Here is a 27,991-nt window from a genome sequence, read left to right on the forward strand (position 1 = left end):
CTGTGTGTATATCTACATATATAAACAAACTGTGTGTATATCTACATATATAAACAAACTGTGTGTATATCTACATATATAAACAATTGTGTGTATACCTACATATATAAACAGTCTGTGTGTATATCTACATATATAAACAAACTGTGTGTATATCTACATATATAAACAAACTGTGTGTATACCTACATATATAAACAAACTGTGTGTATATCTACATATATAAACAGTCTGTGTGTATATCTACATATATAAACAAACTGTGTGTATATATTCATATATAAACAAACTGTGTTTATATCTACATATATAAACGAACTGTGTGTATATCTACATATATAAACAGTCTGTGTGTATATCTACATATATAAACAAACTGTGTGTATATCTACATATATAAACAAACTGTGTGTATATCTACATTTATAAACAAACTGTGTGTATATCTACATATATAAACAAACTGTGTGTATATCTACATACATAAACAAACTGTGTGTATATCTACATATATAAACAAACTGTGTGTATATCTACATATATAAACAAACTGTGTGTATATCTACATATATAAACAAACTGAGTGTATACCTACATTTATAAACAAACTGTGTGTATACCTACATATATAAACAAACTGTGTGTATATCTACATATATAAACAAACTGTGGGTGTTACATTGATATGAATTGTTTACATATTGATAGATGAAATACAAACTATATGTATGTGTGAATACAACACTTAAACAGGCTCTGTATAAATACTATAGAGGAACATTTCTGTGGATTGTGCACAAATTACAGGTATATTTTATATGTACATGTATTGTGTGTGTGTGTAAACATACTGTTATGTATATTGTGTATAATTATATTGCATGTATATAATATTGTTTATTTCTTATTATTTAAGAAAGAATAAAAATGTTAAATAGTTCTATGGGATATAAACTTGTTGGTCACATGATTAAATCCTGTGAAGTCTGAAGGAATTCTCACAAGATTACATCATGTCCCAACCAACTTTATCCAAGAGAACATTTTAACATTAAAATATATTATCATATTTACATTGAGATGAGATCATTCCAAATCATGACTTACTGTCTGTCATACATACCAGGTTATATGCTCCATGTGACAAGCCGTCAGTTGACCTCTTGACCCTTCAGAAATTTCTACTGAATTCTTCACTTCATCCTTCAATAGATTCAGATGACAAGAGAAATAGCAATGTACTTTATATAAACAAACTGTCTTTATTTTAATATTAAGAGACTGATTGCATTTACATGTACCATGTAAACAAACATTACTTATATACAAATTGTACTTCTATTCTTATTAATAATTGTATTTCATGATGAATGAATATTAAAAAAATATTGTATTTTACATTGAATATCACTTTGCTGTCAAATAAATAAAACAAGACAATTAATGGTAATCCATGTTACAGAGTTTTACATGTTATTAGATTATCTTCCCTGGAACATTAATGATTATCTTACCTGGAAGATTAATGATTATCTTACCTGGAAGATTAATGATTATCTTACCTGGAAGATTAATGATTATCTTACCTTGTAGAATTTCTTAATTCCATCAGTTTCACAGGATATTTTAATTTTATTTGTCTCCTGAAGTGTCTAAAAATAGTGCAAGATATGAAAAAGAGAGAGTAATTACACAAGTCTCAGGTCCTTGGGCCTCATCGCTAACCCGAGCAACACTGTAAAACTTAGCCAATAGAGTCATATAGTTTTAAAAACATAATTTTTAACAACAATTTAAAAAATGAAATCCCCATTCCCAAACTCCTTACTGGTACATGGAGTTTAGAAGTGTTTCTTTTTAATAAGCAATCCTAAACATCCTAGACTTCTCATGTAGTAAACAAAATCATGGCAAAGAGGTTTGGTTTTTTTTTGGCTTTATGCTTTTAAGATTAGATTTAAGGAATCATTCTTTGGGTATTATGAGGTGATCAATTGATAAATATGGTAAGGGTGATCAAATCCAATATATCCTATCGGACTTCATGATATATTTGACCACGCTTGACCATATTTTATCACCTTATAATATTCAAAGATTGAAACAAAAATTGAGGAAGCTCACTTACCCGACGCTGTTCTATTACTTGACAATGACACATAATAAATGGCAAGGTATGCATTAAATACACAAAATAATTTGATTTGTTATACTTTTATGTAAAATACTGAAATCTGATTGGTTAAGACGCAGTTCATGATCCGTTCTATTACCCTCAGTGTTAGCAACGCACTTAGCAACGGGTAACATTACAAATTGTTACATGCGCGAAAATTATGCGCGTACGGTTCGCTGTAGAATTCACGTTATTCCTATATAAAAGCAGTAAAATTTTCTTAAAAATTAGGACATTCAGTATAACAAAACAAATAGTGCCTGTTTGGGAGGATAACAATTGAAATTGACACCCTGAGAAAACCATTGTCAACCTCCGCTTCGCGTCGGTTGACAATGGTTTTCTCGGGGTGTCAATTTCAACTGTTACCCTCCCAAACTGACACTATTTATATAATAGGGCATAACTTGCAAAAAACTTCCTGCAAATATGCACATTTATTCCTTTGTCTTTAACAACTACAAAAATTCTAAGTTCAAAAGGGCCTAAATCTCAAGAAAAATAAAGGAATCAGTAATCGGTAAAATGCATATTGTGTCCTAAATGCCTACAAAGTTTCACTTAATTTCATGAAGCTGTTTAAGAGAGGTTGCGCTTAAAAACTTCATTACTCTATTCAACATGGGTTCAAAATTGTTAGATCAAAAGTGATGAAATTTCCTGAAGAATAATGGAAGCAGAATTTTCTGGTAATATGCACATCTACACATTGTGTCCTAAATTCCTATTAACATTTATTAACTTCCATGCAGCGGTTTATAGGAGTTAATTTTGCTTACAAACTGTTCATTACTCTATTCAACATGGGGCCAAAATTCTAAGATCAAAAAGGCTGAAATTTCCAGAAAAATAACGAAGCTTGATCATGTGACGATCGAAGTTCATATCCCGATGAACATTTTAATATTGCTGTTTATTACTTATATTTACTTTTGAGAAAGGCAAATCCTTCAGAATTTTTTACATAACCATATGTTTATATGTTTATAATAATGCAACCGTCAAACGCGCATGCGGTAACCATTGCAATGTCATTAAAAATTTCACACAGAATTTAAGCTTTTTTGCAAATGTAAATATTTAAGCCCTTAGAATTGAGGTAATTTGACCATTGAACATTAGGCTTCAAGGAAGAGAAAGCTGTTGAATTATCTTTTGACTTGAATTTGGAAGCTTAAATCTGACGGGCCAATTTTTTAAAATTTTTATTCATGCACAGGTAGATCATGCATTGTTTAATTATTATAGTGGAGGGATCAAGTCCAGTTTAAATTAGATTGGGTTAAAATGGACTGCAGTGGTCTGGAGGAGACAAAACACTGTCACAGAGTCAATGGACAACAGGCTTCAAGGTCATAAAATGAGAATAGACATAAGTTTGAACTATAACTTTTGATATCTTTTGAAGAATTAATGTAAATAATTTTATGCAAGTTTTGCTCTCAGTTTGTATATTTAAAATATATACAGATGGGAAACTGTTTACAATTCATGAATCGATCAATTATGTAAAGCAAAACATAGGTAATCACAGATTACAAAGCTCACCGAGACGAGACATCACCCTTATGAGACTTCACCTTTATGAGACCACCTTTATCATATTAAATGAAAATCATACTTTATGATCTTGGATATTCATGGATTCTGTTTTATCACAATATTGTATATCATCTGTTAAAAAATTGTATGATAATCATATGTTCATGTTAATCAATACAATAATATAAAATTAAATATTGCATCCTATCATATTTACAACATATATCGTATAATAAAATATAAAAATACCATAATAAACAATGATGAGATATGATATAACGTATGATATGACATTGTATTGTGTTATATGTTATTGTATTTGATCACATAATACAATATCATAATATATAAAACAATATAGTATTATATAAGGAATAAGGAATCATTCTTTGAGTATTATGAGGTGATAATTTTGGTTGGGGCGTGATCAAATCCAATAAAGCCCGAAGGGCTTTATGATAGATTTGATCACGCCCCGACCGAAATTATCACCTCATAATATTCAAAGAATGATTCCTTATTATTTATATTTATATAATTTTTTGCCATCGAACAATTAAACATTTAGATATAAATGAGCAAACCCCGCTGGCGCCTCAATTTGGCGTCATTTGTATTATGGGTTATATAGTTCAAAATCGATACGTAGTGTTATCACAGGCAAAGACACTGGAAAATGTAAATATATTACAATATCATATTACATAATACATCATAACATTGAAACATATGATATTATATTGTATAATATTGTATGTTGTTATACTTTCATGTTAAATACTGAAATCTGATTGGTTAAGACGCAGTTAATAATATTTACTATTACCCTCAGCGTTAGCAACGCACTTGGCAACGGGTAACATTAAAAAATGTTACATGCGCGAAAATTATGCGCGTACGGTTCGCTGTAGAATTCACGTTATTCCTATATAAAAGCAGTAAAATTTTCTTAAAAATTTTAAAAAAGACATTCAGTATAACAAAATAAATAGTGCCTGTTTGGGAGGATAACAGTTGAAATTGACACCCCTCGAAAACCATTGTCAACCTCCGCTTCGCGTCGGTTGACAATGGTTTTCTCGGGGTGTCAATTTCAACTGTTACCCTCCCAAACAGGCACTATTTATATAATACTGTATCATTTTTGATACATAATATGATATTGTATCATACGATACAATATATAGAGAATATTACATACCCTTTTCCATATCACACCCTGTATCAGCCCGAGATTCCAATATCAGCCCGAGGGCTGATATTGGTCGAGGGCTGATACATGGTGTGATATGGAAAAGGGTATGTATTATTATATTTATTACATACTTACTAATAACATACAGAAAACAAAAAAAAAACAATTTAGATTAACAATTTAGTTATTCAACCTAACAAATCCAGCGTAACATAATCAGTTTTTTCACTTACAGTGTCGTTGAGTCCACACATGACTCATAGGCGTCGGAACCAGGGAGGCTGGGGGGGGGGGGGCTTAGCCCCCCACTGTTTTTGCAAAGTTATACCTAACCATTAGAAACATAGCATGATAGAGGGTTCAGCCCCCCACTTTTTCTCGCAGGATAAGTCTAGCCCCCCCCCCCCCCCACTTTCAATTTGCTTCCGACGCCAGTGCATGTATTCCAATTCACTAAGTCTATTTCCAAACAATTCGAATGTTCTTTCATTGAGAACCGTCTGCAAATGTACACAAACGCCGAAGCGGTAAAAAGCAGAGGTGTTCCGAAAAGAGTAACTATAATACGGCCCATTTCTGAAAGAGTAAAAACCAGAGTGGTTCCGCAAGGGGTGCGATACGGATCCGTATCAGCCCTGTAGATCGATATCAGCCCTGCAGAATCCGTATCAGCCCCGAAGGCTGATACTGGTGTTATAAAGTTAGCTGTATCGCATATGCAAAAACACTGTATTTATTAGTAAGTATGTAATAAAATTTGATACAACAATGTATCATATGAAATGATACAATATTGTGATGAAGTAAAATATTATATAATACAATATTATAATATACATATTGTATCGTCTGATACAATTATATATTTTACAATACCATACAATACAATTTCATGTGATGTGATAATATATCATATTATAAACCAATATCATATTATACAATATCGTATGATACAATATTATATAATATTACAGTATCATATTATACAATTTCATGTGATTTAATTCTATATAACAGAAACTAATATTATATTATACAATATCGTATGATACATTATAATAGAATATACAATAAAATTGTATCATAGGATACAATATTATATTTTGCTATATCTTATGTAATAGTATCATGTGATAAAATAATAAATTAATAATACAATATAATATTATACAATATTGTATCATAAAATACAATACTATACATAACGATATCATGATACAATATCATAACATAAAAAAATTTAAAAAATGATACAATATCATATTGTATCATATAACTTTATCATATGATATTATATTGTATCATATTAAACAATATTGTTTCATACCATACAATACTATATCAAAGGAATCATGACATATCATTTATCAACAAACACATCTTTCTATCGAGCAGGTTTGAGTGAGGTAGTAGATTTCTTTAGCATCCTTGATAATGGAGATCAGGCTCTGCATCTGAAGCAACTTCTGCGTTTCATTTATAATATAGTTAAATCAACTATGCAAGCGATCATCTATAAAACATGTGACCTGTTCCAAAAAAAATAAACCTCATCCAGCATCCGAAACATATGGCTCAGATTCAGCATTCAAGCCTGTCAGGTGCATCAGTATACATAAGATGCATCTCCATGCAAGTTTAGTGATGTTCAGACCAGTAATAACTAAGATATCATCATCAGAGGGCACTAGCAATTAAAACCTTAACCTGCTCCAGCATCCGCATCCTTTGGCTCAGATTCAACATCCATGCCTGTCAGATGCATCTGTATCATAAGACACACCATCCATTCAAGTTTGGTGAAGTTAGGACCTGTAATAACTAAGAAATATTTTTTAGCATCCTTGATAATGGAGATCAAGCACTGCATCTGAAGCTTCCTCTGTAATTCATTCATTTTACAGTTTAATCAACTATGCAAGTTTGAAATAGTACTATTATCTATTAAACATGTGACCTGTTCCAAAAAACTTAACCATATCCAGCATCTGAAACCTATGGCTCAGACTCAGCATTCAAGCCTGTCAGGTGCATCAGTGTCATAAGACGCACCATCCATGGAAGTCTGGTGAAGTTAGGACAAGTAATAACTAAGATAATCATCAGAGGGCACCTGTTTCAAAAACTTTAACCAGCTCTAAAAACCTTAACCTCCTCCAGCATCCGAAACCTATGGCTCAGATTCAGCATTCAAGCCTGTCTGGTGCATCAGTATCATAAGACGCACCATCCAATGGAAGTCTGGTGAAGTTAGGACAAGTAGTAACTAAGATATAATCATCAGAGGGCACCTGCAACAAAAACTTTAACCAGCTCTAAAAACCTTAACCTCCTCCAGCATCTGAAACCTATAGCTCAGATTCAGAACTCAAGCCTGTCTGGTGTATCAGTATCATAAGACGCACCATCCATGCAAGTTTGGTGAAGTACGGACCTGCAGTAACTTAGATATTGCTATCAAAGGGCACCTGCAACAAAAACTTTAACCTGCTCCAAAAACCTTAACCTCCTCCAGCATCCGAAACCTATAGCTCAGATTCAGCACTCAAGCCTGTCTGGTGCATCAGTATCATAAGACACACCATCCATGCAAGTTTGGTGAAGTACGGACCTGCAGTAACTTGGATATTGCTATCAAAGGGCACCTGCAACAAAAACTTTAACCTGGTCCAACAACCTTAACCTCCTCCAGCATCTGAAATTTAGGACTCAGATTCAGCATCCAAGTCTTTCAAGTCCATATGTAGGTCAAGATGCATCATCCATGCAAGTTTGGTGAAGATAGGACAAGTAATAGCTTAGATACAGGACCTGCAACAAAAACTTTAACCAGGTCCGGACACCGACGCCGAGGGTATAGCATAAGCTCCCCTGACTTCGTCTCGGTGAGCTAAAAATCCAAAATACATTTTATTACCTAAATCTATTCTCCGTTAATGGTATAGCTTGGAGCCCGATGGTCAGAAAAAGCAGATTGGTTTCAGGGAGCAACAACACAAAATGCCCATAGTCTTCATTACTCAATCACCTAAAAAGATTCTTCCATGTAAATTCTACTGAAGAATTCCGAACCCCACTTTTGGTCCTGTGAACAGTTAAAAAAACCACATATATCAACATTACATAAAGAGGCTTTATACCTAATTCTTGTTAAAAAATGTAACGTATTAGGAATGTTTTCATTTACCAGCAGAAATGAAGCAATAAACCCTATAATATTGTATTTATTCTCTTAACAGTGGATCCTTCTAAACAGTTTTAAAATGTTAATCATAATGATATTGATGTAAGTTAATTAAGAAACAAAATTCAATCAGCGATAACCAACTTACAACCAATATTTGCATTAAGTATATATAATCTCATTCAGGATTTAAACTTGAAAATGTGACTCACCTGAATTAAAATCCAGTTCATATCAATTAATGGACTCCATCAAAAGAGATCAGCATCACCAAAATTTAATGTTCCTTCCTGTAAAAAATGGGTTTTATATAAAAATAAGAAAACCCATAGAACTTGCTTAAATTTATACTTGACAAATAAAACAGTTAGATAATGAATGTGATTTAAACCATAAACAGTTAGATCCATTTCTACTTTCTGGTCCTTATACTTGTCTATACAAAATCCACTTTAGTTTAAAGTCTTACATTTAAAGTATCTATACAAAGGAAATAAATTAAATCTACATTCCACTATTTTCAATTGCACATTATAGTACAAAATTTATAATGATTAATTTCATTCTTCTAGTAGCTTTTACTTTTTGATTAAAATCAAACCAGCTTAATTCTCTTCTTGTTCACGGGTCTTTAAATTGGGATCACACCAGTGTCACAGTAAATGATGGACACTGGTGGTACAGAAAAGACCTTCCACTGTTCAATGGGCACAAACCTGTAGAGAATTGTAAATAAACTTTTTATAATTAGCACTGCATGGTAATGTCATAACTGCTTATATGAGCGAAATATTCTGTCAGTGACATCAAACATGTTTTAATCTCTTCAATGTGCATAATTAATATTCTATCAGTGACATCAAACATGTTCTAATCCCTTCAATGTTTATAAAATCAACTACTGTTTACTGTTAATACTTAACTGGTCGATTTAATATTTCACTGAGCAAAATATTATGTCAGTCGGACATCAAACATGTTTAGTTGCATCAAGGTATATAAAATCGAATTGGTGATCTGTAAGCTTTTAACATACATGTACATGTATAGCTCGGGGGGGGGGGGTGTTTTTTTTGTGGGGATACATTTTTGACCCATTTTAGCAATATTTGAAAATTCACAAAATTTAAGTACTTCTATGTAGATTTTGTTGACAAACATATAATTGTTTGAGCTTAATATCTTTCAATTTTTTAAAGTCTGTGAGCATGATAAAAAAGAAGCCCATGGGGCCACATCGCTCACACGAGCAACAATGGGCGTTCAAAAGATATTGTGCCATAAGGTCCCTCCGTAGAATAAAATATAAATATTGTAAAGTATTCAAATTTTACACTTATTTTTGCATACACATAATCTTTGACATTGTACTTTCATGAAATACTATTTCTTACCAGAATAAGAAAATCCTACCCAAGATATAAAACTAAACATTTGGTAGGGGTACACTGTTAATTAAGTTGTTAACTTCCAATTCCCTCTATTTTCGTTCTGCCCCCCCCCCCTTTCACACATACACTTTGTAAACGATCAAAATATATGAGAGCATGTACATTTTTTCATCAACTTCTTATTAGTTATTGTATTTTAAAAATATATATAATAGTTATTGTTTTCTATTTAAAAAATCCTACATGTATAGATGTGAAAAAGAAAATTGTACCTCAATGTGCTCAATTCCTCAAATTAAAAACATTCAAAAATTTAATTTGTCTTCTCAATTATAATTAAATGACTGTTATTTACCTCGCGTACAAACCAGGATAATTTTCCGCTGTTTTATTTTCTTAAGAATAGCAATAATTACTATATCCCCGCAACAGAAATGTGTCAGAATTTAGATACAGATATGATACAGATTTACTCGTGTCTGAAAAACTATCAAAATTGATGTAGATTTCACATTATTTATTGTATAAAGAGGGGCCCCCAGAGAGTAGGTATATACAGAATATCATTCTTTTATTTTGTTTGTACAAGTATTTAACATACTCTAATTCATATAGAATTTCTATTGTTCAACCAAAATTTCAGCGTCAATCGTAGAATTATAAGCAAGATACAGAGCTCACAGTTCGCCTAGGTTTGAGTCATATTTTGTTCACATGAGTTTATTACATTCAGCTTAAGATTTTTAACTTGGTATTTCCTATTCAGCATTTAAAATGGAAAAAAAAGAATGGCCTAAGATATTCAATTCTTTTATTCACTCAAGACCAGTTCACTGGTATTTGAGGTTCAAAATCAGTTTATACAACAAACACAGTCAAGGATCACATATACAGTAGGAGTAATAATGACGAAAAAAGGTTAAGTTTACAATACAATAAGTTGTTAAAGTTGGTTTCTGGAAGAACAGACTTTGAAAATTTTCTTTAAAAATATTGACAAATTTTTTACTTTTTTAATCTTTAGTTTTTAAGATCTGTGTACAAACGTAGAATGATGAGTAAATCTCTGTATCTTCCGGTTGTTTATAATTCGTAGCTTAACACTCAAATATGGTTAGTAAATAGAAATTGTAAACAATTAAACACAAGAAACATGCACTATAACAAATAAAGAACACAATTTATTTTTTTCGAAATGAATCATATATATACATGTATATATACCTACATATTTCCGTCGGCGGTATCAAACTCTATTTAAATTGAATAAACTCGAGAAAATGCCGAGCATCTTAACAAAACCTATTGCATTACGCAAAAGATAATGCCGAATTACCGATAGAATGAATTGTATTTCAGTACTTTTTTGATACATCAGATTTTGCTTAATTTGCACAGGTAAACAGTTAACTGTTTGATTTACCGAAGTCTCTGTTTGATTTGATACGTAAAAATCACGAAATACAGACGATAGTTCCCAGGTTACAAAGCATAAATAATGAAAACGAAATGAAAATCAGAACAAGCTAACACCAACGTCATGTGTGAAAACTGTCAACGCATTGAAATATTTAGCCTCAATTTACTTCACAAAATCGGCACCAATATATTTTGCATGTTTCAAAAATTTCCCTTCATCCGCGAACTGTTGCACAACAAGCAAATTCATCATAGTCAGATTGACCCTTTTTCGTATAATGTCATGGCTGCTTTAAACAAAGAACCTAGTATGGAATATGAGTCTTGGTAAAATGGGTATGCAAACCCGGGCCGTGGCAAAATAAAAGCCGGGGCAGATTGGCAATCGTCAATTCCAAATACGCGTTATTTTGCAGCAATATTTACAGCGAATACAAATATACTGGTCCATCAAATATCCTGAAGTTTTAATAAGATTGGCAGATTAATAACTGCCAATCTTTTGTTTTGCCCAGGCCAAGTCTTGCCTACCCATTTTACCGGATGCCGAACCCGAAACTATTAAACTGATTGAAACACGCCTTTCCTTTATTCTTATTTTCGTAATAACTCAGATTTGAAACAGAATTATCCCTTAATTTTTGCAATTTATATTTTCCTTCCCATAAGGATAATTTATGCTATAAAACTAAGTTGAATTGGGCTCAGTAGTTTTTGAGAAGAAGATTTTTAAAAATGCACCCCCCTTTTTCTACAGTTTCAAGGTTTTCTCTGCTTTGAATACAGATCAGACTTTTATTTCTGCAATTTATATTCGCCCTCCCATAAGGATGCTTTGTGCCAAATTTAGTTGAAATTGGATAAGCGGTTTTAGAGAAGAAGTTCAAAATGTAAAAAGTTTACAGACGGACAGGCGAACAGACAGACAGACGGACAAAATGTGATCAGAATAGCTCACTTGAGCTTTCAGCTCAGGTGAGCTAAAAAAGGACAATAGTTACATGCACACAGTGCTTTTTATACACACACACACACAGATACAAATGTACATGTACATTTACTCATAATCAATACAAAACTAAACTAATGTAAATGAATAAAAAGTAAACATTACTATACACTAATATCATTGAGATGATGACCATCTCAAAGGCCCTTGCTTATATAATGGAAAAAGAATCAAAGCATTTCAGTCGCTGACATCCTTTACCAAAAAGCTCTGTTTATGTGGAGCATAAGCAAGATAAGGCTAAGGAGAAAATAAATATGATCTGAAATTTCATTTGGGCGTGGTCCAATATGATCTTGACCATTGACCTAGAAACATTATTCAAGGTCACTGCACACCCTCTGACCAATGCACTCTGTGGGTGAAGTATGAGCCAGATTAGAACAAGGGGAGATAACATATGATCCAGACAAGGCTTTTTCAGATATTTATGCAATGACCTTACGCTTAGACCTATAAAACTGGTTTAAGGTCACTGAACACCCTTTACCCAAAAGCACTCTGTAGGTGAAGTATGAGCCAGATTCGGCCAAGGAGAGAGAAGATATCCCCACCAGGTGATCTCAGACATGCGGATGGACAGACTGATCACAATAGGGCACCCGCAGAGCCAGGCCCTAATTATAAGTTAATTGTTTAAACACCATATCGACAGGGGTGTTGGATTGTGTTATTTTAGAAGACATGTGATTCATTATAAACTCAGGTGCAGATAACTGTCTGATAAATGGTTTATGGTTAACAATGAAATTAAATTTGATTGTTAATGAGGTATATTTTTTTTCATGCATATATCAAGTACCATTTAGTTATTTCTGTTGAAAATATTCAAGTGTGTGAGACCAGGATCAGACAGGCCGGGTCTAATTTTTTCTGCCCTAGATTTTTGAATGAAATTTTTTTCAAGAATTTCTACTGATATAATTATTATTTTAAGATAAAAAAATAATAAGACATTTACCACACCGTTTGTTTAAGGGGTCATCTTAAAGTTTCTTAATTTTTAACATAGGACCCTATTAGATTTTGTCTGAAATGTACCAAATTTGCACATTTTTTAAACTTCTGCCCTAGCGATTTCTTTTTCTGTTCTACATATCAAAGTTATTGCTAAAAGGCATCAAATGGTCAAATAAAACAAGAGGCCCATGGGCCACATCGCTCACCTGAGGAACAATGGGTATGATAAAATCAGCTTAATGAAGTCATAATACAAACAATCTGGACAATGTACAATAATACATGTAGATCCTGTAAAAATAAAATAAATTTTTCCCCCTGGATATTCTTATGTTTATAATCATTAGTCCCTTTTCTAACAGGATGATTTTATAGTCATATCACATGTTGAGTATTGCAGTCCTCAAAAAGATCCTTTACAATTGTTTATATATGGGATATTAAGCTACATCAAACTCTGAACCTTCTTGTGAGGCCGAAGAATTGTCCTGGAGCCAAAGTCTTAACAATTATAAAGAATCATCTGGTTGATTAGTTTCTGAGAAGAAGATTTTCAAAGATTTACTCTATATATTCCTTTGTAAAACTTTAACCCCCCCCCCCCAAATGTGGCCTCACCCTACCCCAAGGGATCATGTTTTCACAACTTTAAATCTACACTACCTGAGGATACTTCAACACAAGTTTAAGCTTTCCTGGCTGTTTAGTTTCTGAGAAGAAGATTTTTAAAGATTTACTCTATATATTCCTATGTACAACTTCGACCCCCCATTGTGCCTCACCCTACCCCCAGGGATCATGAATTTCACAACTTTGAAACTACACTGCCTGAGGATGCTTCCACCCAAGTTTCAGCTTTCCTGGCTGATTAGTTACTGAGAAGAAGATTTTCAAAGATTTACTCCATATATTCCTATGTAAAACTTCGACCCCCCCATTGTGGCCCCACCCTACCCCTGGGGGTCATGATTTTCACAACTTTGAATCAACACTGCCTGAGGATGCTTCCACACAAGTTTCAGCTTTCCTGGCTGATTAGTTTCTGAGAAGAAGAATTTTAAAGATTTACTCTATATATTCCTATGTAAAACTTCGACCCTCCATTGTGCCCCACCCTACCCCCAGGGATCATGATTTTCACAACTTTGAATCTGCACTACCTGATGATGCTTCCACATAAGTTTCAGCTTTCCTGGCTGATTAGTTTTTGAGAAGAGGATTTTTAAAGATTTACTCTATATATTCCTTTGTAAAACTTCGACCACCCCATTGTGGCCCCACCCTACCCCTGGGGATCATGATTTTCACTACTTTGAATCTACACAACCTCAGGATGCTTCCACACAAGGTTCAGCTTTCCTGGCTGATTAGTTTCTGAGAAGAAGATTTTCAAAGATTTACTCTATATTTCTATGTAAAACTTTAACACCCCCCCCCCCCAATGTGGCCTCACCCTACCCCCAGGGATCATGATTTTCACAACTTTGAATCTACACTGCCTGAGGATGCTTCCACACAAGATTCAGCTTTCCTGGCTGATTAGTTTCTGAGACGAAGAATTTTAAAGATTTACTCTATATATTCCTATGTAAAACTTCGACCCTCCATTGTGCCCCGCCCTAACCCCAGGGGTCATGATTTTCACAACTTTGAATCTGCACTACCTGAGGATGCTTCCACATACGGTAAGTTTCAGCTTTCCTGGCTGATTAGTTTTTGAGAAGAGGATTTTCAAAGATTTACTCTATATATTCCTTTGTAAATCTTTAACACCCCCCCCCCTACCCAATGTGGCCTCACCCTACCCCTGGGGGTCATGATTTTCACAACTTTGAATCTACACTACCTGAGGATGCTTCCACACAAGTTTCAGCTTCCTGGCTGTTTAGTTTCTGAGAAGAAGATTTTTAAAGATTTTCTCTATATATTCCTATGTAAAACTTCGACCCCCCATTGTGCCCCGCCCTACCCCCAGGGATCATGAATTTCAGAACTTTGAAACTACACTACCTGAGGATGCTTCCACATGAGTTTCAGCTTTCCTGGCTGATTAGTTTCTGAGAAGAAGATTTTCAAAGATTTACTCTATATATTCCTATGTAAAACTTCGACCCCCTATTGTGGCCCCACCCTACCCCTGGGGATCATGATTTTCACAACAACTTTGAATCTACACTACCTCAGGATGCTTCCACACAAGTTTCAGCTTTCCTGGCTGATTAGTTTCTGAGAAGAAGATTTTTAAAGATTTACTCTATATATTCCTATGTAAAACTTCGACCCCCCCATTGTGGCCCAACCCTACATCCAGGGATCATGATTTTCACTACTTTGAATCTACACAACCTGAGGATGCTTCCACACAAGGTTCAGCTTTCCTGGCTGATTAGTTTCTGAGAAGAAGATTTTCAAAGATTTACTCTATATTTCTATGTAAAACTTTAACACCCCCCCAATGTGGCCTCACCCTACCCCCAGGGATCATGATTTTTACAACTTTGAATCTACACTGCCTGAGGATGCTTCCACACAAGTTTCAGCTTTCCTGGCTGATTAGTTTCTGAGAAGAAGAATTTTAAAGATTTACTCTATATATTCCTATGTAAAACTTCGACCCTCCATTGTGCCCCGCCCTAACCCCAGGGGTCATGATTTTCACAACTTTGAATCTGCACTACCTGAGGATGCTTCCACATACGGTAAGTTTCAGCTTTCCTGGCTGATTAGTTTTTGAGAAGAGGATTTTCAAAGATTTACTCTATATATTCCTTTGTAAATCTTTAACACCCCCCCCCCTACCCAATGTGGCCTCACCCTACCCCTGGGGGTCATGATTTTCACAACTTTGAATCTACACTACCTGAGGATGCTTCCACACAAGTTTCAGCTTCCTGGCTGTTTAGTTTCTGAGAAGAAGATTTTTAAAGATTTTCTCTATATATTCCTATGTAAAACTTCGACCCCCCATTGTGCCCCGCCCTACCCCCAGGGATCATGAATTTCACAACTTTGAAACTACACTACCTGAGGATGCTTCCACACGAGTTTCAGCTTTCCTGGCTGATTAGTTTCTGAGAAGAAGATTTTCAAAGATTTACTCTATATATTCCTATGTAAAACTTCGACCCCCTATTGTGGCCCCACCCTACCCCTGGGGATCATGATTTTCACAACAACTTTGAATCTACACTACCTCAGGATGCTTCCACACAAGGTTCAGCTTTCCTGGCTGATTAGTTTCTGAGAAGAAGATTTTTAAAGATTTACTCTATATATTCCTATGTAAAACTTCGACCCCCCCATTGTGGCCCAACCCTACATCCAGGGGTCATGAATTTCACAACTTTGAATCTACACTACCTGAGGATGCTTCCACACAAGTTTCAGCTTTCCTGGCTGATTATTTTCTGAGAAGAAGAATTTTAAAGATTTACTCTATATATCCCTATGTAAAACTTCGACCACCCCATTGTGGCCCCACCCTACCCCTGGGGGTCATGATTTTCACAACTTTGAATCTACACTACCTGAGAATGCTTCCACACAAGTTTCAGCTTTCCTGGCTGATTAGTTTCTGAGAAGAAGATTTTTAAAGATTTACTCTTTATATTCCTATGTAAAACTTCGACCCCCCATTGTTGCCCCACCCTACCCCCGGGGGTCATGAATTTCACAACTTTGAATCTACACTACCTGAGGATACTTCCACACAAGATTCAGCTTTCCTGGCTTTCTGGTTCTTGAGAAGAAGATTTTTGAAAATTTCTCGAAATTTTTCATTAATTTCTAATTATCTCCCCTTGAAAACGAGTGTGGCCCTTAATTTTCACAACTTTGAATCCCCTTTGCCTAAGGATGATTTGTGCCAAGTTTAGTTGAAATTGGCCCAATAGTTCTTGAGAAGATGTTGAAAATGTGAAAAGTTTACGGACAGACAGACAGACGGACGGACGGACGGACAGACGGACGACAGACAAAATGTGATCAGAATAGCTCACTTGAGCTTTCAGCTCAGGTGAGCTAAAAAACCTTTTACTTCCTGGTTTGTTCCAGGGGTCTTATCAAAGTAGTTTTTTGTACGCCCAATTTCCCAGTTTGTCAGATAATGGCTATTTTTTATTTGACAAAGACGGAAATGGTGATCTTTATTGTATTATTAAAACATTAAGACATATTTAAGTAATAAATAAATATATAACATCACATATTAAGGGTAATTAATATAAAATACATGGTTAATGTCTTGAAATAAATGAATCAAGCGTTATTTAGGCGGGTTAAGAAAACGTGACAGAGGGTTAAGCTTGCTGAACCCTCTTCACGTTTTCGACCCGAGCCCAAATATAGCTTATACTTCGAGACAATTATGTTTATTCCACAATATAATATCAATTTTGCACATCAAACAAGCTATTTTCAACAAATTTTGCTGAATATCTGCAGTTGAAACTATCACGCCATGGCGTCAACAAAGCAAAAAGACGACGTCACAATACAAATGAAACGCTGCGCGAAAGCGATTGTACTCGTTCTGTACTCGGCCTCGTTAAGTATATATTAACTTCTCACCTATTAGATAGAAACTAATAGTAGAATTTAAATGAAGGGAAATGGATTCACCAGAATAATATCCTCCAAAATTAAATGTATACCTTAAAGGCTATAAGGTAGTTGCATAGACATGCAGTTAGTAGACCTGCTTGAATCAACCACTATGAATTACATTTTAACAATGGGAGGGTGTCAACATGAAGATGTTATGATCACTTTATATCACAATGAAATGAGTACTTAGTTTAGTAAAACTTTTTTACACATATAATGTGTTTAATTACTGTAATACCATACAAAAATAAATATTTACTTTTGGAGTGAATATCAATTAAGTTTCCCTAGCAAAGCAGACTATTTTATTATAGAATCATTCATTATGACGAGTGTCTAGGTCTAGGACGATGCTCTGCCGAGTCCTAGACTGTGAATCTTGGCCCCGAGGTGGAATTTCACCATCCCACACAAATATATTTTTCTCACATTATTTTTACCTTAAAAAACAATGTCTGACAACTTTCTGTTATGACATTCGAAACATTACTCTCAGTTAATCCGCGGCCTCCGCATGCTTCAAATAGTACTAGTCAAAATGAGAATATACAACTGGTTTTTTCTTAAATGAAAATATGGTAAATTTTAATTTATCAAGAAAAACATCTACATGTACATATACATATAATGCGAGAATAGTCAATCCATCATTAGGGTATAGGGATGTCCAAAATAAGTCACGATCTTTGATGTACATTGATCAACACAAGAAACAAAAATATATATGGTTAAGGGGTAGGGATACATGCACTGATAAAGATGGGGGCAGGGGGTCCGGACCGCATCTAGAAAATTCAAACTTCATAAAACTTACGTAGTTACACGTATTACATTTATATGCCTTGGACTCATCTGTCAAACAAATTGTTATCAAATTACCAAGTCAGTTAATTAGCATTCAATGTTTAGCTGTGAAAACAAAGTTAACCTCTACCATGACATCTTTCTGTAATTCAGGAGAACCTTGGCTTACAATACAAGTAACTTCACAATTTCGACAGGACGACGAAATCTCAGCGCAAGTCTTGCAGCCAATGCAGGGCGTCACTCGCAGAAGGATAAAACGTACGCTCAACTAGGACCTTGGGTCACCCGAAAATAGTTCTCCAAAATGAGTGTATTAATGAGCACGAATGGAACTCTTTTACAAGTGAAGATAAGAATGTAAATCTACTTTCTTTTTTTATATATCCATAGGGAGACCACAGGTCACCTTACGTCCTAAAACAATGTCGTAATCATTTTGTTAATCAATACGGAAACAAAAGTTACAATATTGAGATTCGTCAGAAGTGATCCACTGTAGGGACCAGGGGTCACCTAATGTGTAATATGAATAGGGAGATGTTATCCGGTCATCTTATGACAATTTACAAGATTAATATTTACTGGAAGTCAGTCATTTTAGAGAAACCGGGGGTTAAATTAAGTGGAATGTTCGTTTGAGACCAGAGGTTACCTTAGGTCCTAAATATGAAGAGAGAAAAATAATTCGGTAATTAATAGAGCAGGTGTCACTTTAAGTGAAATATTCATAATATGCCTAGAGGTCATATTATATTAGGACCTATGAATTCTATTAATCTATAGGGAAATTAGAGGTCCAGGCACGTAGCATCAGTGGGGGGGAGGGGGGGGGAGGGGGGCTGCCCCCCCCCCCCCAGTCCCCCACGGATTAGGATTTTGAAGACTTTGGGGAACTTTTTTTTTTTGCTTGTCAAGAGTTTTAAGATTTTTTGGATGACTCTGCCCCCCCCCCCACTTTCAAAAACGATGCTACGTGCCTAGATATTTATAGATTTTTAAGGATACAGATTCACCAGAAGCCATTCACTGTAGAGAAACAAGGGATCATTATAAAAACGATATCAATAGAGATCACCTTAGGTCCTGAATCAAGTGTTGTTATAATTTTGGTAATATATTGGAAGACCAAGTTCACCTAATGCCATTTTTGAAGATGGATAATCACTAAAAGTTCGCCACTGTAGGGGACTACCTTAACCTGAAGTGGAACTTCAATAAGGAGACCCAACGTCACCCAAGGTCCTAAATCAATGAAATGATAACCTTATTAATCTATATAGGGAGACCATTGATCACATTAAGTGAAATATCCAAAAAAAAGGCCAGAGGTCTGACCTTTATGCATTTTTGAAGATAGAGATTAATTCACCAGAAGCAACTGTAGGGAGACTAGTGGTCACCTTACTTTGAATACCAATAAAGAGAACAGAGGTTACCTTAGCTAACCAATTAAATAATTTTGTTAATCTAAAGTGAACCATTTATAATGACACCAGAGTTCATCTTTGGTCCTAGATCACTGAAGTAATAATTTTTTGTTAATCTTTAGGGAGACCGGAGGTCAAATATTAAGGAGGTTCGATGATCGTGACCATTTTTATATTATATTGATCTCCTTTATAATAAAATTCTACAAAAAGATATAGTTTATAGCTTAAAACATAATTTCTAAAATTTAAGGTAGACCTGATGCTTTAACGTTCACCACCAAACTCTATCTTTAAAAAAATGTGTGAAGGATGCTGCACCAGAGGGCATCCACTGTAGAGAATCCAGGGGTCACTTTAAAAAGATTATCCAAAGGAAGACCAGAGGTCACTATAGGTCCGTTATAAATGTTGTGATAATTTTAATAATTTATAAGAAGACCAGGGATCACATTTTGTCATTTTTGAAGATGGAGGTTCACCAGAAGTCAGCCACTGTAAGGAGCCTAGAGGTCACCTTTGGTATTAAATCAATCAAATAAAAATGTTGTTCACCTATAGGGAGATCAGAGTTCATCTTATGTCATTTTACAAGATTTTACAAGGTGGAGAGCTTCAACATAATTCAGCCACTGTAGGAAGACAAGGGGTCCTCTTAAGTAAAATATCCATTAGGAGACCAGAGGTAACCTTAGGTTTTTAACCAAAAAAATAATTTTGTTAGTCTAAAGAGTATGGGTCACTTTAAGTAAACTATTCAAAATTACACCAGAGGCCATCTTAGGTCCTAGATCAATGAGGTAATAATTTGTGAATCTATAGAGAGACCAAAGGACACCTAATGTAGTTTTGAAGATGGATATTCACCAAAAGTCAATCACTGTAAGAAGGCTAAATATCAAATTACATTCACAAGGAGACTAGAGGTCAACGTGGGTCTGAAATCAATGGAGTAATAATTTTTATCTTTAGGGAGACCAGAGGTCACCTTATGTCATTTTATAGTATGGAGAGTCACCGGTCATTTGATGCATTTTGCAAATTGGAGATTAATCAGTCTTCATCCATTCATTGACTACCTGGTGTTACCTCAGACGTGACGTCACCAATGGTTTTAGATTGATGTTGTAATTCTTTGAGTCAATATTGAGACCAGATTTAATAAATATTTTAATATACAAGGTGAAGATTTACCAAAGCCAGAGGTTACCTTATATTGGCATGGTCACGATTTTGGTCAAAAATCACCTTTTCTATTTTAATATTTACAATGCTTCAGTAAGGTATTCTTAATAAGCAACCGAAATTTGAGTGTAATTTGTTGAATTGTGAACAAGTTACAGAGCTTGAACTTCTTTGCAAAGTAAACAAAGCGTTTGTTTATATTTTAAATGTTTCAGTGAAAATTCCAATTTTAGACGTCAAATGAATGTGTTAAACGTTAGAAAATGTTTATGCCTAAAATAAGTTAAAAGATAGACAAATCAGGTTTACAATTTTTTTACTCTTATATTGAACCTATGTAAAAAAAAAACAGGGCACGAGCGTTGTGTACATTACAAAGAATTCTCAGCTCTGTATCTTGCTTTCAACTCCACGAATGACTCTCAAATTTCATTTGATCATTCTCAGCTCAATTTTGCTCAACCACAGTAGGGTGACCTGGGCCCCCGTATGTCATTTTACACGATGAATAAATGAAATATGCCTAGGGGGACCAGAAGTAACCTAAGTTTTTTTTTTATCACTGTTGTATTAACTTATATCAATACGGAGATCTCGGGTCACCTTATGTCATATAACAGGATGGAGAGTCACCAGTTATCCACTGCAGGGTGCCCACAGGTCACCTTATATCATTTTACACAATGGAGAGTCGCCGGTCAACCACTGTAGGGTGACCTGGGGTCCCCGTATGCCATTTTACGCAATTAATAAATGAAATATGCCTAGGGGGACCAGAGGTAACCTAACCTTATATCAATACGGAGATCTCGGGTCATCTTATGTCATATTACAGGATGGAGAGTCACCAGTTATCCACTGCAGGGTGCCCACAGGTCACCTTATATCATTTTACACAATGCAGAGTCACTCACCGGTCAGCCACTATAGGGTGACCAGGGGTCCCCGTATGTCATTTTACACAATGAATAAATGAAATATGCCTAGGGGGACCAAAGGTAACCTAAGTTTTTTTTTATCACTGTTGTATTAATTCTTTATATCAAAACGGAGATCTCGGGTCACCTTATGTTATATAACTGGATGGAGAGTCACAAGTAATCTACTGCAGGGTGCCCACAGGTCTATTTATATCATTTTACACATTGGAGAGTCACCGGTCAACCACTGTAGGGTGACCTGGGGTCCCCGTATGTCATTTTACGCAATTAATAAATGAAATATGCCTAGGGGGACCAGAGGTAACCTAACTTTATATCAATACGGAGATCTCGGGTCATCTTATGTCATATTACAGGATGGAGAGTCACCAGTTATCCACTGCAGGGTGCCCATAGGTCACCTTATATCATTTTACACAATGGAGAGTCACCGGTCAACCACTGTAGGGTGACCTGGGGTCCCCGTATGTCATTTTACGCAATTAATAAATGAAATATGCCTAGGGGGACCAGAGGTAACCTAACTTTATATCAATACGGAGATCTCGGGTCATCTTATGTCATATTACAGGATGGAGAGTCACCAGTGCCCACAGGTCACCTTATATCATTATACACAATGCAGAGTCACCGGTCAACCACTGTAGGGTGACCAGGGGTCCCCGTATGTCATTTTACACAATAAATAAATGAAATATGCCTAGGGGGACCAGAGGTAACCTAAGTTTTTTTTATCACTGTTGTATTAATTCTTTATATCAATACGGAGACCATGGATCACCTTATGTCATTTTACAGGATAGAGAGTCACCGGTCATCCACTGAAGGGTGCCCAAAGGTCACCTAATGTCATTTTACGCTATGGAGAGTGACCGGTCATCCACTGTAGGGTGACTAGGGGTCCCCTTATGTCATATTACAATACAGAGAGTCACCGGTCATTTACTGTAGGGTGACCAGGGGTCACCTTATGTCATTTTACTGGACAGAGAGTCACCAGTCATGACCTTATGTCATTTTACACTATGGAGAGCCATTGGTCATCCATTGTAGGGTGACCAGGGGTCCCCTTATGTCATTTTACAGGATTGAGAGCTACCGGTCATCCACTGTAGTAATTGAAATATCATGAGAGAAAGAGAAGTGGCCTATTTACATGTATTTCCTACACAAATGTCGTAGTGATTTTGTAAATCAATACGGAAACTGGAGGTCGGCAGATGCATTTTGCAGATGGAAATTAATCAGTCTTCATCCATTCTTTTACTACCTGGTGTTACCTCAGATGATTTTACAAGATGGATATTCACTAAGGTTATTCACGGTAGGGTGACCAGGGGTCACCTTACGTAAAAAATCGATAAGGGGACCAGAGGTCACCAATAGTTTTAGATTGACGTTGCAATTCTTTGATTCAATATGGAGTTTTAACAAAATATCAATATACAAGGTAAAGATTTACCAAAACCATCCACAGTGGGAAGACCAGGGATTACCCTAAGTGAATATCTAAAAGGCTACCAGACGTCAACCTGGGTCTAAAGACAATGTAGTTTTAATTTTCTTAAAATGACATGAAGTCCAGATGTCAACGTATGTCATTTACAAAAACACCCATAAGGAGACCAGAGGTCAGTTCATGTCCCCTATCAATTAAATAATTATTTTCCTTATCTATAGGGAGACCAGAGGCCACCTTATGTCATTTACATGATAGGTATTCAGCCATGGTAGAAGATCAGGGGTCACCTGAAGTAAAAATATGCACAAGGAGACCAGAGGTCACCTCAAGTCCTTCATAAATAAAATAATTTTAATATAGAAACGGTCAGCTAATGTCATAACAAGATGGATATCCCTAGAAGCCATCCACTAAAGGTCACCTTTGGAAAGCGATGTCTGTCGTTGTAATTTTGTCCATTAATAACGGAAATCAGGGGTCACCTAATGTCATTTTACAAGATGTAGATTCAAATAAGTCATTTATTGTAGGGAGAGCAGAGGTCACATTTAGTAAAATATCCATGAGGAGCCCTGAGGTCCCCTTATGTCCTACATTAATGTAGCAATAATTTTGTTTATCAATAGGATACCAGAGGTCCCCAAATGTCATTAAACAAGATGTATACTCACTAGATGTCATCCATTTGTTAGATCATGGGTCAGCTTGAATGGAATTTCAAGATGATAGGTCTCGATATGTCCTAAATCAATGTAATAGTTTGTTGATAAATACGAACACCAGATGTCATCTTCTTTTCCAAGAAAGACATTTACCTGAAGTCATTTACTGTAGATCTAGAGAAACCGAGTGGTCATTATAAGAGGAATATCTAAAAGGAATTTAGAGGTCACCTTAGTTTCAAAAAGGTTTAGATTTAATTCAAAGATCAATACGTTAACCAGAGGTCAGATAATGTCATTTTAAAAGATGGAGATTCCCAATAAGCCTTCCACTGTAGGAAAACAAAAAGTCACCTTTGGTAATCGATATATGTCGTTATATTTTTGTTAACTAATAACGAGGACCAGAGGTCACTTAATGTCATTTTACAAGATGGAGATTCAAAAAAGTCATCTACTGTAGGGGACGGTCACCTTAACGAGGCCGGGTCTAATTAGTTCTGCCCTAGATTTTTTAATGAAATTTTTTACCTGAATTTCTACTGAAATAATTATTATTTTAAGATTAAAAAATAAGACATTTACCACACCGTTTGTTTAGGGGGTCATCTCAAAGTTTGTTAATCTTTAACATAGGACCCTATGGGATTTCGCTTGAAATGTATCAATTTTGCACATTTTTTTAAACTTCTGCCCTAGGGATTTCTTTATCTGTTCTACATATTAAAATTATTGCTAAAAGGCATCAAATGGTCAAATAAAAAAAACCTTTTACCTCCTGGTTTGTTCCAGGGGTCTTATCAAAGTTGATTTTTGTATGCCCAATTTCCCAGATTTGTCAGATAATGGCTATTTTTTATTTGACAAAGGCGGAAAAGGTGATCTTTATAGTATTATTAAAGCATTCAGACATATTTTAGTAATAAAAAAATATATAACATCACATATTAAGGGTCATTGATATAAAATACATGGTTACTGTCTTGAAATATATGAATTAAGCTCTATTTAGGCGGGTTAAGAAAACGTGACAGAGGGTTAGGCCTGCTGAACCCTCTTCACGTTTTCGACCCGAGCCCAAATATAGCTTATACTTCGAGACATTTATGTTTATTCCACAATATAACATTAATTTTACGCATTAAACGAGCCATTTTCAACAAATTTTGCTGAATATCTGCAGTTGAAACTATCACGCCATGGCGTCAACCAAGCAAAAAGATGACGTCACAATACAAATGAAACGCTGCGCGAAAGCGTGCGTACTCGTTCTGTACTCGGCCTCGTTAAGTGAAATATCCAAAAGGAGACCACAGGTCACCTTATGATCTAAATTGATGTAGTATAATTATCAATTCTGTAAATCAATACGGTGATACGAGATCCGTTAATGTTATTTTACAAGATGAAGAATCATAAAATATCATCTATTGTAGGTAAACCAGAGTTCGTTTTAGGTCTTGGATATATATGTGTCGTTATAATTTTGTTAATTAAGAAGGAGATCAGAGGTCATCTTATTTCATTTTATAAGGTGGAGATAACAAAGTAATCCACTGTAGAGAGACCAAAGTAATCCACGGTAGAGAGACTAGGGATAAAATTTTATGAATTATCAATAAGGAGATGAGAGGTCACCTTTAGACCTAAATTATTGTAGTAAATTGTTCATTAATACAAAGACCAGATGCCACCTTCTTTTACAAGATGAAGAATTACCATGCAGAATTCATCCACTGTAAAGAAACCAATGTCTATTAGGAGACCAGAGGTCACCTTAGCTTCTAAATCAATGTTATATTTTTAAAATCAATACGGATACCAGAGGTTATCTTATGTCTTTTTACAAGTCGAAAATCATGTGCTATATCTATATTGTTTATTAGGAAGAACATAATTGTTAGAGGGAACATGTGTCACATAAAGATGATAATAAATACGTTAACCAGAGTTCGCCATATATTGTACATCATTGGGGAGACCAGAGATTGCATAACTTATAAGGAGACAACAGGTTGAAAATGTGGTGTGTGAAAAATTATACTCTAATCTACTAAACACAAAAGTTCAGATTTGATTTTATAAATAAGCAAAAACGGTACACATTTCGATCACATTTATTCCTTATTTTTTGTCGTCAAAGGAAGTTAGGGGGGGGGTAAAGGGGTGACGATTTGCTCGTCTTCATTTATTTCTTAGATGCAATTCACAAAAGGTCCGTATTTACTATGTTTATTTTAGCAATTTAAATATTTTTTTTAATTTGATGAGTGAAAATCCAGTCCAGGGAAGTGGTAGGTGGAGCGGGGGGGGGGGGGGGGGGGAGTGGTGAACTCCAACCCTCATGCAACACCTGTAGACAGGGGAACACCTACTCCGTAATAACAATAAAAAGACCAGATGTTAGCTAGAGCATTAAGTTTATAAGGTTGCCTTTGTCATTCATTTGTTCCAGCAGTCTAAAATTTTACATGTACAGTCCGATATTAGTGAGCTTCTTAAAATAAGACCGTTACTCGTGGTTACAGTACTGATATCCTTCAAAATCAGACTGTCTCAGGTAATTAAACAATGAAATTCAATAGCAGTGTTTTTAGTATGATGTATGCCGAAAACAGCTCTGTATGGAAAAAAAAAATATCACACAGTTCTCATCACTAACGGGCTCGAAAATGTCAGATATTTTTTTTATACAAAACTGTTTTGGCATGCATCCATTACGGAAACCAGATGTCATCAATGTAATTTATTATCAAATCATTTTACCATTATATTAAAGTATCAGTAAAAAGTCTATGGGTGGGTGGCTGGGGGGGGGGGGGGGGGGACTACTTCTTTCTACAGGCTACACCTACATATACAGAGTAAGAAGGTGAAGTACTTTGATACTTTAATGAGGAGGATTTTGTGTTACATTTAACTTATATATCCTTAGGGGGACCACAGGTCACCTTATGTCTATATAACGTATATCATATATCTTTCAAATAACAGTCAATGTTGAATTTTTTATCATCTATAGTGTACTTCCAATACTTAGAGGGGTATTCTTTAATGAAAATACATTTCTGCCTGTTGTATATCATTTCTAAATGCTAAGTAGTGGTACTAGTTATTCTACTTTCACTTTGCGGTTGCAATGCACTACATTTTGTAGCGGAGTGCACAGATTTGGTACTAGTGAATAAGCAGGTGACCTGGGGTCCTAGTTGAGCGTACGTTTTATCCTTCTGCGCGTCACTCGAGCTCAGTTCAGACGACACTTTTCTTTTGTAGAACGAACCCGACCATGATAATAAAAAAAGGGGGGGGGGGGGTCTGCAGTGGTTCCATCATTGGTGGATAAGAGTTCATAGATTATTTCACACAAAGTATATAGTAAATTAAATACGGTTTTCGAGGTTCTCAAAACAGTCTCCGGTGCGGTCGTGGGTTTAAATGTCCACGGCATCAAACTGAAACAAATTTCCATAACCATGTAATCAGAGACATAAATAACATAACGAATAGTCATTGATGACTATTCGTTAGTCTTTTTTGAGATTTGAGATCCCAAAGTACATGTAAATACAAATTTAAATGAACAATATTCTTTTAGACCATTTAAATCAGTAGAACTACATGGATAGAATTAATAATTAGCTGCATTTATGACATAACCGCTAATCAACTTAGATAGGTGAATCAAGAATAGATTAAAAATTCAAAAATGCATTTTTCAACTTTAAGTCAATATGCACCAAACCTCCAATGAGAGGCGAAGGTCAAACTTCTTTTAAATTTAACATGCAGAGTTTTGGTGTGATGTAGTGTGATATTTCTAAATGCTTAATTTAAATAATAATACATTCCTCAAATAATTTAATATTTACCCTTATTTCATTTGACTTTATAGTTGCATTCTGTGTACACACACTCTCTCTTCTGGAATTTTATATGGACACTATACTTTAATATTTTCAGGGTAGTCCCAAAATTGCGTAAACTAGGGGCAATGCTTGAATTCTGTTCACTGTAATTACGCAA

The 27,991-nt window shown here is 35.1% G+C and overlaps 1 protein-coding gene and 1 long non-coding RNA gene across 8 annotated transcripts in view; one reads left to right on the plus strand and one right to left on the minus strand.

The window, feature by feature from the left end:
• The window catches only part of LOC128164549 (tripartite motif-containing protein 3-like), a 51,550-nt gene extending 50,037 nt beyond the window's left edge, over positions 1-1,513 (plus strand). Inside the window, exon 3 of one of the 2 annotated variants that reach the window (XM_052828462.1) lies at positions 1,127-1,513. In XM_052828462.1, coding sequence (XP_052684422.1) covers positions 1,127-1,167 — 41 coding nt within the window. In that variant the 3' untranslated portion in view covers positions 1,168-1,513. The remainder of the gene's footprint in view (positions 1-1,126) is intronic. The other variant, XM_052828461.1, reaches the window with a different exon arrangement.
• On the minus strand, positions 331-27,950 carry LOC128164565 (uncharacterized). Of its 6 annotated transcripts, none has more exons than XR_008240963.1 (6): positions 27,838-27,950; positions 8,699-8,813; positions 8,310-8,387; positions 7,831-7,998; positions 1,587-1,652; positions 331-1,203 (listed from the first exon to the last, which is right to left on the minus strand). It is a non-coding gene; the product is annotated as an uncharacterized LOC128164565 (long non-coding RNA). The 6 variants fall into 6 exon arrangements; XR_008240959.1 differs by lacking the exon at positions 27,838-27,950 and adding an exon at positions 18,416-18,526; XR_008240962.1 differs by lacking the exon at positions 27,838-27,950 and adding an exon at positions 18,410-18,526.
• Positions 27,951-27,991: the final 41 nt, after the last annotated feature.

The sequence above is a fragment of the Crassostrea angulata genome, chromosome 10 (assembly GCF_025612915.1).
Source record: "Crassostrea angulata isolate pt1a10 chromosome 10, ASM2561291v2, whole genome shotgun sequence".
Classification (NCBI taxonomy): domain Eukaryota; kingdom Metazoa; phylum Mollusca; class Bivalvia; order Ostreida; family Ostreidae; genus Magallana; species Magallana angulata.